Source organism: Geotrypetes seraphini, chromosome 7 (genome assembly GCF_902459505.1).
Source record: "Geotrypetes seraphini chromosome 7, aGeoSer1.1, whole genome shotgun sequence".
Classification (NCBI taxonomy): Eukaryota; Metazoa; Chordata; class Amphibia; order Gymnophiona; family Dermophiidae; genus Geotrypetes; species Geotrypetes seraphini.
In genome coordinates, this window is record NC_047090.1 from 11,164,078 (window position 1) to 11,181,409 (window position 17,332).

A 17,332-nucleotide genomic window follows, 5' to 3' on the forward strand; every position below is an offset into this window, starting at 1 on the left:
GCAAGTCGTCGAGTTGTGTTGCTGCCATGTCCGCCAATTTAGAGGTCTCCTGCAGGGATATCTCCATTCGATCCAGCCTGCCCTCAGAGGCTGACACTCTGCCTCCCAGTTCTCTCACTTCCACCCGAATCTCGGCGAGGGCCGCCTTCACCTCCGAGCGCATACCCATCATCTCCGATTTGAGATCTCGGAACCAGTGTTCGATGTTCCCCTCCCCCAGTGGCTCACCCTCTGAAGAAGTTGTTTTAGAGATGACCAGCCTACGGAGTCGCATGCGATTGCGCCATCTTAGATAGATTTGCCAGAGGGCTGTGCACATCCGATCGCGTTTTAACACTGGTAGAGCCTGGGAATTGGAACTTTTCCAACTTTTTCCTGCTCACCATGCACTTAGCAGTTGTTTGTCTCTAAATGCAAGCTCACGTACTGCAGCAGAAAGTAGATATAATACTGTAAAGCGCGAGCCCCGACGGAGCTCAAAAATTAAGCTGCCATGCTTCCAAGTGACGTCACTTCCCCCTCCCTCAGTCCCTTTTTTACTACCACTTATTTCTCTAGCACTACCAGATTCACGCGGCGCTGTACAGTAAACAGCAAGAGACAGTCGCTACTCGAATGAGTTTTACAATGTAGCAGAATGGTGAAAGAAATTATAAGTAAAGGAATAAAGGGTTGAAAATATTTGAGGGCAAAATAACTCTGAAAATTTATCAGCACTACCGCTATTAATATTTGTAATTTCTATAGCGTTCAAAGGTATACGTAGTGCTGTACATTCAACATCTAATATACGGTCCCTGCTAAGAAGAGCTTACAATCTAATTAGGACAGACAGAATAAATGGGACAGATGGGAGTTGGAGATTTTCTTGTAGAGAGATTGATAAGATGGACATAGGGAGTGGGAGTTAGGAGTTGAAGGCTTTTAGCTTGGATTTGATAAAGTGGGCTTTTAGCTTGGATTTGAATACCGCTAGAGACGGAGCTTGACATGTTGTCTGGCAGTCTGTTCCAGGCATACGGTGCAGCAAGATAGAAAGAACAATCTGGAGGTGGCAGTGAAGGAGAAAGGGTACAGATAAGGGACTTGCATGATGAATGGAGCTCAAAGTGGGGGGAGCATGGGGAGATGAGTGAGGAGAGATATTAAGGGGCTGCATAGTGAATGTACTTGTAACTCAGTGAGAGGAGTTTGAACAATATTCAGAAATGGATGGGGAGTAGGTAGAAATTCAAGCTTATCAGAACATGCCTCCACAAGTCTGAATATCTTCTACCTCATGAAGATAACATATGGTTAAAATATGAAGTAGTTTGGGACAAATTTAGAGGCCGCTAATGGTCTTAAAATATCCCCATAATGCACCTGGCTAGGCTGCTTATAACAATGGTAATGTGTGATTATAAACATGATGGCAGATAAACGCCAAATGACCCATCCAGTCTGCCCATCCGCTGTAACCATCATCTCTTCCTCTCTTTGACATCCCACATGCCTATCCCATGCCTTCTTGAATTCAGACACAATCTCTGTCTCCATCACCTCCAACAGGAGACTGTTCTACGCATCCACCCATTTTGTAAAAAAGTATTTCCTTAGATTACTCCTGAGCCTATCACCTCTCAACTTCATCCTATTACCTCTCATTCCAGAGCTTCCTTTCAAATGAAAAAGATTCGACTCATGCGTGTTTACGCCACATAGGTATTTAAACGTCTATCATATATCGGATAAAGAACAGTTTTTCCTCTAAGCCCACTCTGCCTGTCGGGGCTGCCATTTGAGCAACTGTAGTTCTCCATGATACCATGATTGGCTGGAGTGGTTAAGCCTGTGATAGTGAGTATTCAAAAGTAGCATGAACCAAAAAATGATCTGACCAGGAAACTGGTGTAGTTAAACAATGCCATAATTGTAGCCCATAAGCTATATGTGCCATGATTAAAAGTCTAGGGTATTGCCAGCCTGGTGAGTAGGAAAGAAGACCCATTGGACTAGGCTGAGATCAGATACCCATAAGAGAAAGCTAGAAGCTTTGGAATTAGATGAGAAGTCAACATGGATATTGACATCCCCAAGGATTAATAGGTTAGGCTATTTAATGGTGGCTTCAGAAATAGTCTGTAGGCAACAGTTCCATTGGTCAGAAGGAAGAGAGGGTGGGCAATAAAAGGATGAACAAAGGATTGGAAGATAGAATTTTGACAGTCAGAAGTTTGGGGTATGGAAAGGTGTTGGGAATTTCTTGAACAGCTCGTGTAGTGGAGTACATGAATGCTAGGCCACCAATCCTCCTATTTTTGCAGGAATGATGGTGGACATCATAACCTGATGGAAGATTCACCTCCCCAGGGCATAGCCAGGTCTCAGTAAGGCAAAGGCAGTAAAATCCAAAGGATTCAATAAGTTCTTGAACTGCATTAGATTTAAGGGACCTGCAGTTTAGTAAGGCCAAGGAGAGCACCGTTTTTTGAAGAGCGATAACTGTAATCGTTCGCAATATAGTACAAATATCTAGGACATTGAGTGGAGACCATGGAAAGGGATAATAGGGGGAGAGAGGGAAAAGGACACCTGCCCCAAATTATGGAGATTAGGGAAGGTACTCACAGGAGGAGGTAGTGCACAAAATTGTATTTGAGAAGCAAGTCACAGAATCCAAAAAATCAGGAGAGGTGGAAAGAATATGAGAAGAAACTCATTTTGAGTACCAGTGTGTGGACTGCACTAGCAGCTGTCAGACTCAAGAATCAATGTTTGCTGCCGGCATCTTGCTGTGCAATAATAGGGCAAGGAGCTGAAGATGTCAATTGCTGCTTGAGCTCCGCCCACTCCACAGTCTCAATGTTAGTAATGTTACATTACTTGATACTTGAAAGCTTCTATACCACTACTAATGACTGGGGAGTCAATTCAGAGCGGTTTACATGATTTTCTGTAATAGTGTTATAATACAGAGTTAGCATTTTCTGAGATGGTTTTCAATATAGGCACATTAATACCATAATCATCCTGTGTATATACACATATATTACTAAGATCGTGTACTATGTTCATACCAAATCTTACTTATTTGTACACATACTGTACTACCTGTCTCTTGGTCTCTGTTCATCTTAGGTTTACATCCTGATAATTCTAGTTATCTGTGCTTTGTTTATCATATCCTTAGTAATTCTGGGTATCTCTACTGTGTTCGCCCCTTTGTGTTCCTAATGGAGACTAGCTTGCTATCTCCTATATGTTGCATTATCAGTTAAAGTAGTCTGTGAAGAGGATGGTCTTAATCCCTTTCTTGAACTTCCGGTGTCCTTTTTTAGTTTTAGCTAGTATAAATTATACATATGACATACATAGAATCTTGTTTCCCTTCGATTATCACATATAACATAGACATATCAAGACAACATCGTTAATCATCCCTGTTATAAAAGGGATAGAGCACAAATTTGATCAGTTCAGAAGTATAAACAAGCTTTAAATCGTACTTCGATGTCAGAGAAATTCTAGAAGGCAATTATCAACTGAAATACCGTATTTTCACGTAGGTAACGCGCACCCGTGTACAGAAATTTTTATATACCGCGCACACCCGTATACCGCGCATGCTGCCCGACTCTCCTTTCGCCCGCCCCGACTCTCCTCTGGAGACCCCGACTCTCTTTTTGCCCGCCCCGACTCTCCTTTCCCCCTTGAAGTCCTGTCCCTACCCTGAAAGCCTGATGCCCCCCCCCCCTGACGTCCGATTCACCCCCCCCCGCAAGACTGCTCGCACCCCCACCCTGAAGGACCGCTCGCACCCCCACCCTGAAGGAGTGCTCGCACTCCCACCCCGAAGGACCGCTTGCACCCCCATAGTCTCCCCCCCTCCCCCATGGAGAAGCTGTCTACCTTGTTTCCGGATGACAGCGAGCCCAGCTGTTTCCTCTGACGGCGGTCCCGCCCCTTCTCTGAGCCCTGCTGTGCTGCTTCCTTTTCCGGCGGTCCCGCCCTTTCTCTGATGTCAGAGAAAGGGCGGGACCGCCTGAAGAGGAAGCAGTGCAGCACAGGGCTCTGAGAAGAGGCAGGACCACCGGCAGAGGAAGCAGCTGGGCTGGCATCCGGAAACAAGGTAGACAGCTTCTCCATGGGGGAGGGGGGGAGCTGTGGGGGTGCGAGTGGTCATTCGGGTGGGGGTGCGAGCGGTCCTTCGGGGTGGGAGTGCTGAGTGCTCCTTCCGGGTGATGAATCGGGCGTTGGGGGGGGGGGGAAACTATGTAAAAAAAATTTTGTACAACGCGCAAGGTTATGCGCGGTTTGTAAAAACCACGTATAACGCGCGCGTTATCTACGTGAAAATACGGTACATCTTAGCGTAAGAAGGCATTAGCAAACAAATGGATTTTCAGCATTTTCTTAAAATTCATCCTCCCCTTACAAAACCACAGGATACCAGGCAAGGCATTCCATAGTTCTACGCCAGCCACAGATATCACTGATGGTCCGATCCTAGCATGCATACTCGACATTCTCCCCTCCAAACTTAATTGCATCCCATTTACATCTCTAAGCTCTCTTCTCGGTTTAATTGTACTTATCTTCCAAGTCAAACCTCTATTTAATGGCCCTTGGCTTTCTTTGCTAATCAAATTCACTTGACATCAGCGTTCAACTGGTTTACTAAGGGATTTTATCACTTACTTCACAAGAGGTGCAGATATAATTTCAATATGATCTTGTCTTCGAAACGTTGCTGACAGTATGTTTTGGGTGGGATCAGAAAATAAAGAGATGGGCTATATTTTCAAGTTGAAAATAAGTAATCCACGGATGATGATTGCACAAAAGGAGATTAAAAAGGGATGTGTATCTCTTAACCTGTGAATTTTGCACCAAGTTTTAAGTATGAGTGGACAGTTTAAAAACACCAGGTTTAAACAGTTTATAATTGCTTTTTCTGCTCTATCTTGAAGCATAGTTAGTGCAGTTTCTTGAAGCATAGTTAGTGCAGTTTCTTTAAACAACAGTGGCCTTCTCAGGGAGAAGTTTTAGACCCTTTATTCAGTTTGTCCCAGATTTAACCTTTCAGTCCAAACCTTAATGCCTTTTTTTCTCAACTTTCAAACCTCTTAAAGCAAAAGGCACATTAGTTAGTTCTATTATCCAGACAATCTTAAAAGAGGATATAAAAATAGAAAAGAAGCTTCAAAGCGATATGAACAAATGTAGCCTAACCTTCCCAGCTAATGATGTAATTACTCACCCCAGAATTATCCAGTAAGGAATAAATATCAAAGAAGCCCACTTGCTTCCTTGCGTTTGTAGTATTTTTCTTTGTCTCACTGTTTCCCTTTAGATTAGGAGCTCCCAGACATTCTCAGTCTAGTGGCTTATTTTTATTTGACAGCATCTCATGGGTTGCTTATTAATGCACATCTCTCCCCTCCATTTACCATCTCTATCCCAAAAGTCAATTGAGCATCTGGTTATGCATTCCATCTACTCATCTGATTGGTCTCGCATGGTCCCAGATCTGCCACTGAACTTTGATTCTGACATCTGCATCCTGTGGGCACATACTGTCAGGTTATAAATTATTGCATAACATTCAGGGAATGACATGATCTCTTTATTCTAACCTAAGGGCTTGGAAGCAATTAAGACTTTTGCTCTCTGTAGACAGCTTTCCCTTTAGTTATTTCCTGCTGCTGCATTTTTTCCAGGAGATCAAAATGGAGATGAGTCTTTCAAAACATAACCTGGTTTTCCTACTTTAACATATAATAGATATCTATAGCTATGAATTATATTTTTTATACATTTTCCATTTGTGTAAGGAAAAAAGGGTGGCAATATTTATTTTTAAAAAACCCAAAACAAAACTGATTAGTGGTATCAATAATGCATGCTGTTTGTTAGCTGAAAGCTTTCCATTCATGTCATCTGCAATCATACAAAGTATAGAATTCTCTCCAGACATCTGCTGTAATAAAACCCTTAGCGTGCATGCGCACTTCAAACTCCGTGATCCCTGCCTCTGTGATCCGTGCCGCCGCATGCGCAGTAGAGTAGAACTCTGCCTGCGGCGGTTTCCCCATCACCCTCCTTTGGCAACCCTGCAAGCGTCATGCCGACCACATGGGTCCCTGCCCCACCCCCGAAAAGGCAGAAGCACCTGCGCACGCGGGAGAGTAGTCGGAGGCGGTCAAAGGCCACGGCGCTATCCTGTCGGCTCCCAGACACAACCCACTCCTCCCAAGGCCCGGAACACCTACCCGACAACCCCAGACACTGAGCTCCACAGGCACACAGTGTGGGCAAACCTGCTCCCCGCGGCCCGGCAGAGGCCCCACACCAGAGTGTGTTGGCACCCGATGCACAAGTCAACTCCCCCAGAGCCCGAATCCCACCAGTGCTAGACGTACCCGAATTTGTGATGCCACCCTGAACTCCCCCACCTCTGCTGACCCACGCCCTGGCCTGTCCCACAGGGCGCCCCCAGCAATCCCGGCCCACAATAGCCGGCCCAGACCTGAGGCGGAGGAGACATCGGAATGCCAAGAATGTAACAGGTACTCGACTACATACCAAAGTGGCCTCCGAAGAACAGGGAAGAACCCTGCACCTCGGAGGCACATGTTCTGTACATCCCCTAACAGGCTCCACCTAACCCTGCACATACACTTCCCATCTGCCTCCCCCCCCCCCCCCCTCAGAGACAGCAGCATGCTGGATGGGATAGCAGAGAGAGAGAGAGAGAGAAGAATATGGAATGATGCTGAATGGAGAGAAAAAGGTGGAAATAGAGAAGGTAAAAGCGGAAATGTGAGTCTGAATATGGGTAGGTAAAGGGAAGGGAGAAGGGCTACTGCTGGACAGGGGGGAGGTAAAAGGAAGGGAGAAGGGGTGCTGCTGGACGTGAGGGGGGAGGATAAAAGGAAGGGAGAAGGGCTACTGCTGGACAGGGAGAGCAGGGAAGGAGTGCTGCTGGACAGGGGGAGGTTAAAGGAAGGGAGAAGGACTGCTGCTGAACAGGGGGAGGTAAAAGGAAGGGAGAAGGGCTACTGCTGGACAGGGAGAGCAGGGAAGGAGTGCTGTTGGACAGGGGGGAGGTAAAAGGAAGGGATAAGGACTGCTGCTGGACAGGGGGAGCAGGGAAGGGGTGCTGCTGGACAGGGGGGATGTAAAAGGAAGGGAGAAGGGCTACTGCTGGACAGGGGGAGCAGGGAAAGGGTACTACTGGACAGGGGGGAAGTAAAAGGAAGGGAGAAGGGCTACTGCTGGACAGGGGGAGCAGGGACATGGGGGAGAGACAGAAAAAGAGAGAGAAAAAAAGAAATGTCCAAGTCTACACATCTATTCTAGCACACGTTAAAAACTAGTATCTAAATAATTCTCTCTTTTAGGATGTCTAATTTGGTGAAAGTACCAGATATTGCCAAAAAACTATCTTGGGTGGAGAATTACTGGCCAGATGATTCAGTCTTCCCTAAGCCCTTTGTTCAGAAGTATTGCCTGATGGGTGTGGAGGGAAGCTACACGGACTTTCACATTGACTTTGGTGGCACCTCAGTCTGGTACCATGTTCTGTGGGTAAGTGAAACGTGTATTCTCTGGAGACAATTGTCACATGATCATTAGGGTCCTGATGGACCAAATTTAAAGTTTTAGGATGCTATATAAAATTAAAAGAAAGAAGAGGAATAAAGGTAATACTGTACCTTTTTCTTATTGGACTAACTTAGGGCCCCTTTTATAAAGCTGCAGTAGTGATGCTACCACGGTAAATGCCCTGAAGCCCATTCAATTCCTTTGGGCTTAGGTGCATTTTACCACAGCAGTTATTACTACCACAGCTTTGTAGAAGGAGCCCTTAGTGTATATGATTAGCTTTCAAAAGTGACCTTTTCTTCCTCGGATCAGAAATGAATAGGCAAATGTTGCTGTCGGTATATGTAAGTGAAACATCAAAGCATTTCAGTGATAGTCTCACAGGAGGAGAGGGAGTTGGGTGAGGTGTAAGACAAAAGGGGTCAGGTGGGTGAGAGACAGACATGGAAAGTTGACTTGATGGAATATGATGGTTTAGTAAATTGAGTGGGGTGGAACAGTTGGGTGGTGTCCCGCAGGGCTCGGTGCTCGGGCCGCTGCTATTTAATATATTCATAAATGATCTAGAAACAGGGACGAAGTGTGAGATAATAAAATTTGCAGATGACATCAAAGTATTTAGTGGAGCTCGGACTAAGGAGGACTGCGAAAAATTGTAAAGGGACTTGAACAAACTAGGGGAATGGGCGACGAGATGGCAGATGAAGTTCAATGTAGGAGAAATATAAAGTATTACACGTGGGAAGCAGAAACCCGAGGTACAACTACACGGTGGGGGGGATTTTATTGAATGAGAGTACCCAAGAAAGGGACTTGGGAGTAATGGTGGACATGACAATGAAGATGACGGCACAGTGCGCAGCGGCTGCTAAAAGAGTGAATAGAATGATAGGTATAATCAAGAAGGGTATTGCAACCAGAATGAAAGAAGTTATCCTGCCATTGTATCGGGCGATGGTGCGTCCGCATCTGGAGTACTGCGTCCAATATTGGTCGCCCTACCTTAAAAAGGATATGGAGATACTCGAGAGGGTTCAGAGGAGAGCGTCACGTCTGATAAAAGGGATGGAAAATCTTTCATACGCCGAGAGATTGGAGAAACTGGGTCTCTTTTCCCTGGAGAAGAGGAGACTCAGAGGGGATATGATAGAGACCTACAAAATCATGAAGGGCATTGAGAGAGTAGAGAGGGACAGATTCTTCAAACTTTCGGAAAATAAAAGAACAAGAGGGCATTTGGAAAAGTTGAAAGGGGACAGTTTCAAAACAAATGCTAGGAAGTTCTTCTTCTTTACCCAACGTGTGGTTGACACCTGGAATGCGCTTCCAGAGGACGTAATAGGGCAGAGTACAGTACTGGGGTTTAAGAAAGAATTGGACAATTTCCTGCTGGAAAAGGGGATAGAGGGGTATAGATAGAGGATTACTGCACAGGTCCTGGACCTGTTGGCCGCCGCGCGAGTGGGCTGCTGGGCGCGATGGACCTCAGGTCTGACCCAGCGGAGGCATTGCTTATGTTCTTAACCTTTGAAACTTTCAAACTGGAGGGCACACCATGAAACTAATGACCAAACAAGACTGAAAGTTTTTCATGCAGCATGTAATTAACTTGGGAATGTGTTGCCAGAGGTAGTCAATACGACCAACATAGTGAATTCAAAAGGGATTGGACAAATTTCTGGAGGGAAAGTCCATAAAAAATCATTTTCAGGTAGTCTTGGGGAGATTCATTGTTCATCCTGGAAAATGAACTATAGGAAATAGACCTGCTGGGTACTTGTGACCCAGACTGGCCACTGTCAGGGAAGGGATGCTGGGCTTAACATAAGAATTGTCATACTAGATCAGATTGAAGGTCCATCAAGCCCAGTATCCTGTTTCCAACAGTGACCAGCCCAGGTCCCAAGTACCTAACTAAATCCATAGGAATAAGCAGTGGATTTTCCCAAGCCATCTCAATAATGGCCTTCGGACTTCTCTTTTAGGAAATTATCCAAACCTTTTTTTAAACTCTGCTAAGCTAATTCATTTCAGCACATTCTCTGGCAACAAATTTGAGTTTAATTACATGTTGTGTGGTGAAATAATTTCTCCGGTTTGTTTTAAATCTACTACTTGGTAGCTTCATCGTGTGCCCTCTAGTCTAGTATTTTTGGAAAGAGTGAACAAATGATTCACATCTACCCTTTCCACTCCACTCATTTTATAGACCCTTATTGCTTTTATGTTCTTATCTTTCAGAGTCTGGTCTGAAAGCCAATAATTTTTATTTTAGAAGCACCCTCACTTGTAAAATTGGCAAACATGTAAAAGCCATTTTAAAAAGGGGGCTATTTACACATGGGGATGCTGGATGTATTTAGATTGCCAGGGAGTGTGGTAGGGAAAGGTAGAGATGTGGCCAGCATGGGCCTACTTCATTGACGTCAATTTCCCATTGCTCCTGAGATTCTGATTTAGCCAGATATATTTTCTGAAGAGGGTTCAACTGGCTTACTCTCTAGCACCCATTAACAAGAAAGTTGAATCATATATATATATAGAGAGAGAAAGAGTTCAGAAAGTTCTCAGACTAGAAGCAGCAACTTCCTCATTATTTTATAATTTAATTTAATTTTAATTTAATTCTTATATACCGCTAATAACCGTGAGGTTTACAAAAATGATGCATTACAAAGATACAATAGATAAAAAATAAATAAGATAGGTACTTGGAAAATTTCCCTAACTGTCCCAAAGGCTCACAATCTAACTAAAGTACCTGAAGAAACAATTTATGAAAAATAAAGATAAAAATATAAAGACAGAGGTAGAGATAGAGATAAATATGAATATTCCAATAAGTAATATATAAATAACTATTTTACATTTTATGGTGGTCAAATCCACATTCAAACTAACCAAAATTTTCAAAAGTCATTCCTTCCCTCCAGGGAGAGAAATTCGGATATTGGAATCTCTTGGAAAAAAGTTGTTTTGGTGTTTGTGTTTTTCCCAGAATGCAATGTTCATTTCCCACATAAGTTCTTACCAGATTTTTTGTTGGCATGAACTTGAGGAGTAGACTGCAGTGTGCTGGAAAGTCTGTAGAAACAGACCCTTGGGAGAAGTCTGGACCATGTATTTTCCATACTACTTTATCACAGATCACTACTGGACAATACTGCTTAAGCTGTCACTGCTATATCAAAATTTCGTACCTGGAGAGTTGCTTGGCTCCAGTTCTCAGAATTAAGATGTAGTCATTTTTTTTCTGTAAGTGACTTAGATTTAGGTGAGGGTTCAGCTTTTACAAATATACAGAAAACGCTTGCAAATGTGCTGGGCCATGGAGAAAGTCTGTCTCTTTTCAGAAATGAGGGTAGCAGCCTCCTGCACAGGACCCTCTCCAGGCCCATTTCCAAAATGGCCTCCCTCTTCTAGCAAGTACCAGTGTGGAGAGCAAAGGACCCCTGTTACACTGAAAGGCGTAGTATTCTCCTCCCAGCCACTCTTTCCAGTCAAGAAAAGGATCTCGCGTTCATCTCTGATAGTCCTACAGTCAAATCCAAGCTGGGTTTTGTGACTGTTTCTATTAAAACTTCACCAGCATCTCAGTATCTGTGTGACAACCTACTAGTAGGAGAGGCTAGTTTGTTTGTTTGTTTGTTTGTTTTTAATCATTGGCCCCTTATAACCTCCAATCAACTTCAAAACTGTTTTGATCTTTGTAGTCTCTTTTCTGAATGTGGGCTTTTTTGGTTGTAGAATTGTATATACCACTGATGCAACCATTCCTGGTGAGATATGACCATATCAGGAAACTGTTCATGAAATAAAATATTGAAGAGCTTTGGGTTTTGTTTCTGTCTCTTCAAGTGTATGTCACCCCTGACACCTCTCAAAATGAGACATTCAAAAAGTCTTTATGCAACACAAAGGATTCATTCAGACTGCAGGACATCATATCTGTCATGAAACCCCCCTTTGGTGCGTATCCTGGAGGATGGTACAACTTTTATTAATTTAGTTTATGCATTTGTTTTCCATCTATCAGCTATTAAGGATGTTTGTTGGAATCTGCTTAGAAATGTTGATAGAGCGGAATAGAAATAAATAAAAGACATCCCCTTCCAAATTCCATAATATCAAACGCTCGGTGACAGATGCATCCAAACTGGGATAGAGATGGGTTTTATACTCAGTCCCAAGAGAGACTGGAGATAAAATTCCTAGAATTTAGAGCAGTAGAATATTCTACAGTCTTGAGTTTTCACTCATAGACGTCTAGATAGCCAATTGGTCAGATTTTCAGTATACTTTTAGTGAATATATATGAGAGAAATTTGCAGGCTTGTAAGCAAATCTCTCTCGTGCATATTAAGGGTATCCTGAAAACCTGACCCGTTGGTGACCCTTGACGACTTAGTATGCAGACCACTGCTCTAAAGGCTATATTAGTATAAATTAGCGACCAAGTTGTGATATATTACATTAACCAAGCAGGGTCATTCCTCCTTGTTGAAAAAATTTCAGAATGTGAAATTGGGCCATTTCTCATGGAGTGATCCTCGGAGCTATTTATTCTGGCAGGCAAGCTGAGTTGTGCTCTAATGTGTATGGTACAAAGGAAATTTCAAGCGTTGGATGTTCTCTCAATAGATATTTTTGCCAGTCCTCGAATCCAGGATATATACATGGCAAACTAGGTTTGGAGTTTGCATATACTCTAGTACCCCTCCTAACAAGAACTTTTTTAAAACTCAGATGGGACCAAGGAACAGGATTTTTTTTTTTTGTTGTTGTTTGTTTGTTTTTTGGAGGGGGGGTTCTACCGCACACTGTGTGCCAAGTGTGGTGCCCCCTTCTGGAACTTTCAATAAGACCCATAAAATAAGACTGAGGATTTCCCCTTCACTGGTCCCACAAATGCAACATTGAGTTTCTCGCTCTTGCAAAGATGTGCATGTTGAAAGGATAACACTAGCTTCTTCAAAGTTGCCTAACAGTGGGGGTAGTTTGCCATTAGATGTCATGAAAAAGCCTTTAAACCACTGTCCTTGTCCCACACAAAACTTGCTTGAATGCCTTCTGCATTTAGTCAGCCTTAGGTTTCATGATGTATTTGTAAACTGCCTAGATATACATATGTAGTAATAAAGATTTCTATTGGTGTGACTGATTTTTGGTTGAAGCTGTTGGACTTTTATATCCTGTTAATAGAGTTCTTATGATTTCATTGTACTTAATAAAGAATGACAAGAGGATGGGGAGACACAGTTTAGGGAAAAAAAAACCCTTTTATTACAGATACAGGAGTAAAGCCATTTATACTTATGTACAGGTATTTGTTTCTAATGGGCTCACAATTTTAAGTTTTGTACCGGGGGGGGGGGGGAGGGTGTTCAGGATCACAAGGAGCAACAGTAGGACTCAAACACAGTCTCAAATGGACATTCAAGCTTCATGAACATCAGCAGCCTGCTCGGGTTGTAAATCTCCTTTTTCTTGTAAGCCGCAGGAGGTTGAACAGCAGTTTTATTCTAGATTTTTCTGATTGGTAAATTCAGACATAAGGGCCTAAAATGAATACCTAATAAAAGGAAAAGTTCAAAATTGATACCCTGGACGTCTTTATTCCTCTTCATAACAAAGGAAACTGACAGTGTATTCTAGATTTTAAGATGACTGATTTCCTGTGACTTACCTTAAGTATTGATTTCTGCTTTTTAGTTTAAACTCGCCTCCATGTTTTCAAGTTTATTTAAAATTTCTTATACTGCCCAAACAAGCCTTCTAGATGGTGTACAAAATCACCAAAACAATGCACCAAGTCAAATACAATTTAAACAGAAACAGACCAGGGGAAATGACAGTTTTTAAAGACATTGACGAACGGGAACAAAAGGAAAGAAGGGTTAGAAGGAACTACAATTGATAGAGAGAAAGAGGACACACAAGGGAAAGAATAACAAAGGGAGTGGGAACTGAAGGTAAAACCTTTCTTGAATCTAAGTCCTTAAAAGGACAGTTTAAGTTACAAAAGCATCAAGGAAGAGAAATGTCTTTTGCTTCACCTTAAAATTGGCAAGAGCTACTATGGCTTTGTATTTGCCAAGTTGACGGCACATTTTGGTTAGGCCAGAGAGCTTTTTCTTCCTCTTTTGAAAGGGATTTTTTTTACTCTTTGTTTTTTTTCCGGTAACAGGCCAATGGTAATAAGAAAGACTCTAACTTGAGCTTATGCTCTGTCTCGAGTATTATCCTTTGGGATTTTGAGGCCAATTTGGTAAAAAGTTACCTGCTTTACTGGGTACAAATTTAACAATAGACATAGAAATGCTTTTGTAAAAAGGGGGATTAGTTACTGGACTAATTTAGCCCAACACATTTTTAAATTGGAATTTGTACTTTAATATCTATCTAATAATTTAATTTTATATTTAAGTGTTTTTAAGATTTCTAACATATTTATTGGGAAAAGTTCAATAAAATAATGTATGCACTTTGAAACTGAGTTATCATTCAATTAGAAAATTTAAATACCGGTAAATATACTGTAACACTACGTCTGATTTACATAACTCACAAAGTCCTTAGCCAGGTTACATAAATAGTCATGTGAAAAGATGAGGACACCTCATGAAATATTCAGTTCTTTCTTAAGAAGTGTCTACATATCGATGTCAAAGTGATGTAATTGCAGGTAAACAACAAAATTTTTCTTGATTTCCTCATGAAACAAAAAATACCCACAAAATATGTATTCTAACAGATAGGTACTGCAGTTGTTTTTTTCTGAGCAGCCTTCTCCTCTGTATAAGTGTGTTCAGTTAGACCACTTGGGTACTACGACTACACTATAATTTTAGTCAAGCCGCAAAAGTATTATCAACAGAGAGAAGAGGCTACATTAAAATCTGCTCTCCCATGTCCACTGAGCTAGGGTCCACCATGTTAAGTGCCGTACTGTCATGTCATGCCACGCTTGTAATATTATGCTCATCATGCTCTGCTTGTACATATGACTGTCTATCATGATAAGAAGCTGACGTCCTATGGTTGTCATGCAATGCTCGTCATGTTGTGTCACACTGTGCCATGTTTGTCATGTTTTTTACCAGGCTTTATGTATGTAAACTTTGTAACCCTTTCTGAGCTGGAAGGACAATGTATTTATTTATTTGAAGAGAGACTGCCTCATTATCAGACTGACATCCTAGTGGATGAAAGAGTTGACACTAGTAGCGTTAGGGTCAATAGTCTAAAATTGTCCTGTCGTAATAGAATCGCTATGGGGGAGAGAGTGGTGAAGTGTGACAGTTATTAGATGGTCAGACAAAAGAACTGAGACAGACATTTGAGAGTGAACAGTTGCAGAAAAAAGACAAGATTGAGACTGTGGCAATGCTGTTGAATAAAGATGGTGGAGAATAGCTGAAGGTAGAATCAGAAAGTTTAAGTTAGAGGAATGGATGACAGAATTTAGATTAAAGCTCAATTCTGAAAAAACAAAATTCTTTCTTGCAACATCTAGTCAGAATAATTTAGAGCCTTCTCTTCCTCTAAAAACTGCACAATATTCGATTCACTCTACTATTAAGATTTTTGGTGTCACTCTTGACTTGACATCTAACCATGCGGAATCAAGTTGCTATTGTAGTCTGTAAAAACTTCCACATTCTTTGGAAATTACGCACTCCTAGACTGTTGGTACAGTCTTTAATATTAAGCCATTTGGACTATTGCAACATTGTTTACTTAGTCGGTATTAAGAAAAGTCTTTCCAAATTGAGAATCATTCAAAATACAGCTGTTAGACTTATTTTTGGTCTAAAAGGTTTGATCATTGGTTGTCGGTTGAGGACTAGGTTATTTTCAAACTAGGCTGTATCTATTATTGAGTAGTAGTGGGTATATGACTGATCTATTTTGTTTCTCCATTCAAAAACACTCTTGAAGCTCTAAAGTCTTTTTGACTTTTCCAACAGTTAAAGGCTGTGAACTCAAAAGGCATCATGATCGCAGGCTTTCTTACTAGGCTGCAGTGAAGGATCAGGATTTCAAATCTCTTGTTATTTTCTTCAGTTTCTTATTTTCATTTTCGAAGACAACTGAAAACTGATTTGTTTGCAAAATTTGGGGGCTCTTAATTTTCTTTATTCATTTTTCATTGTATTTTTAGTTAACCTTTTGTAAACCACATAGAACTCAAAGGTAATGCGGTTAAGAAATTGATTTATGATTTATGAATTGTCTGCATGGATGTTAAGATTCCAAGAATGAGAGACGGGGAGGATGGTTTGAGAAAAGAAGAAAAGCCAGCAGTTGGTGAGAGAGGGACTTATCAGGTGGTTGATAACACTACATAGAAAGGTAATGGAGCAGTGGTGTCCAGGGCTGCAGTGTGACGACGAGAATACTCTGAGGGCCATCAAAAGATTTTCAAACTTACACACCACTGCCTTGACCTGCTTGTCTAGACTGGGGATTGAAGATTAAAAATTAATGCTAATATTGATTCTACAACACTTCAAGGATATATTTTATAAACTCACTTTATTTTGGATTGTTAACGGTAGCAAATTCCATAAATTAGACATCTGAGTAACACGATTAAGAGATTGTTTGCAGTTACTGGTAAGACTGTAGCTGGAGGGCCCCCTCTCTGCTTAGAGCAGTAGTCTCAAACTCAAACCCTTTGCAGGACCGCATTTTGGATTTGTAGGTACCTCCCGCTCTTTGGTACCCTGTCCCTCTATCTTCCTAGCTCCTTTCCTATAACCCTTCATTGTAGCTCCTTTTCAACCTAACCCTGTAAACCGTGCCGAGCTGTACGCTTGTGGAGATGGTGCAGTATACAAACCTAAGGTTTGGTTTGGTTTGGTTTTACTATAGCAAGAGAGCAAGATTGAAATTAACACACACATGGAATTGGAAGAGCATTCAGGCAACTGTTTGGGCCGCAGTGGAGGACTTCAGGGACCACACATTGGACAGGAAGTGGAGTGGACTTAAAGAATGAGGCTGAGTGACACTACCACCATAAGCATCTGGGCAAAGTATATGAGAGAAAAGTAACCTCCATGACAGAGGGCAGCAACTGAAGCTGAGACTTTAGGAAAAATCAAGTCTGCAGAGTACAAGAGAGAAAGAGATCATGGATGTAGGCAAACATGTAGGATGGATAACGTGACCATTTATTTTTTTCATCAAAACGGGACATCTATTAATATTCAGCCCTGCCCCCATCCTGCCCTAGCCCCGCCCCCTATTTCATCCATTCATTTTTTACCCCCTTCCATTCAATGTCTGCCCCCCTCCCCACACTTCTATTCAGCATCTGTCCACCCTCTCCCCCACACTTCCATTCAGCACCGGTCCCCCCTCTCTCTACCCCTTCCATCTACTGTTCACCTTCTCTGCCCTTTCCATCCAGTGTCCACTCTCTCTCTCATTTCAGCTTCATCCCTCTTCATTTTTCTGTCTCCACTCCTTCCCCTGTGCTCTGGCATCTGTCTCTTCTCCTTTCCTTCCTTCCTTCCCACTCAACCCCATGGCCTGGCATCACACACATTTCCTTCTCTTCTACCTCTCCCTCCCCTTCCGTACTCTGGCATTTCCTCTCCTTCCTTTCCCTCTGGTCTGGCATCTGTCTCCTTAGTTTCCCTTCCCTTATACCCTGGCACCTCTCTGCTCTCCTCTTCTATCTCTTCCTCCCCCTTCCATTATCTGGCATTTTCTCTCCTTCCTTTCTCTCCCT

General features: G+C 42.3%; 1 protein-coding gene across 3 annotated transcripts in view; it reads left to right on the top strand.

Annotated features, from left to right (window-relative positions):
• The window catches only part of KDM7A (lysine demethylase 7A), a 141,003-nt gene that overhangs the window by 47,561 nt on the left and 76,110 nt on the right, over positions 1–17,332 (top strand). For all 3 annotated transcript variants that reach the window (XM_033950912.1, XM_033950910.1, XM_033950911.1), the window contains exon 6: positions 7,386–7,572. In XM_033950912.1, the coding sequence (XP_033806803.1) occupies positions 7,386–7,572 (187 nt within the window). The remainder of the gene's footprint in view (positions 1–7,385; positions 7,573–17,332) is intronic.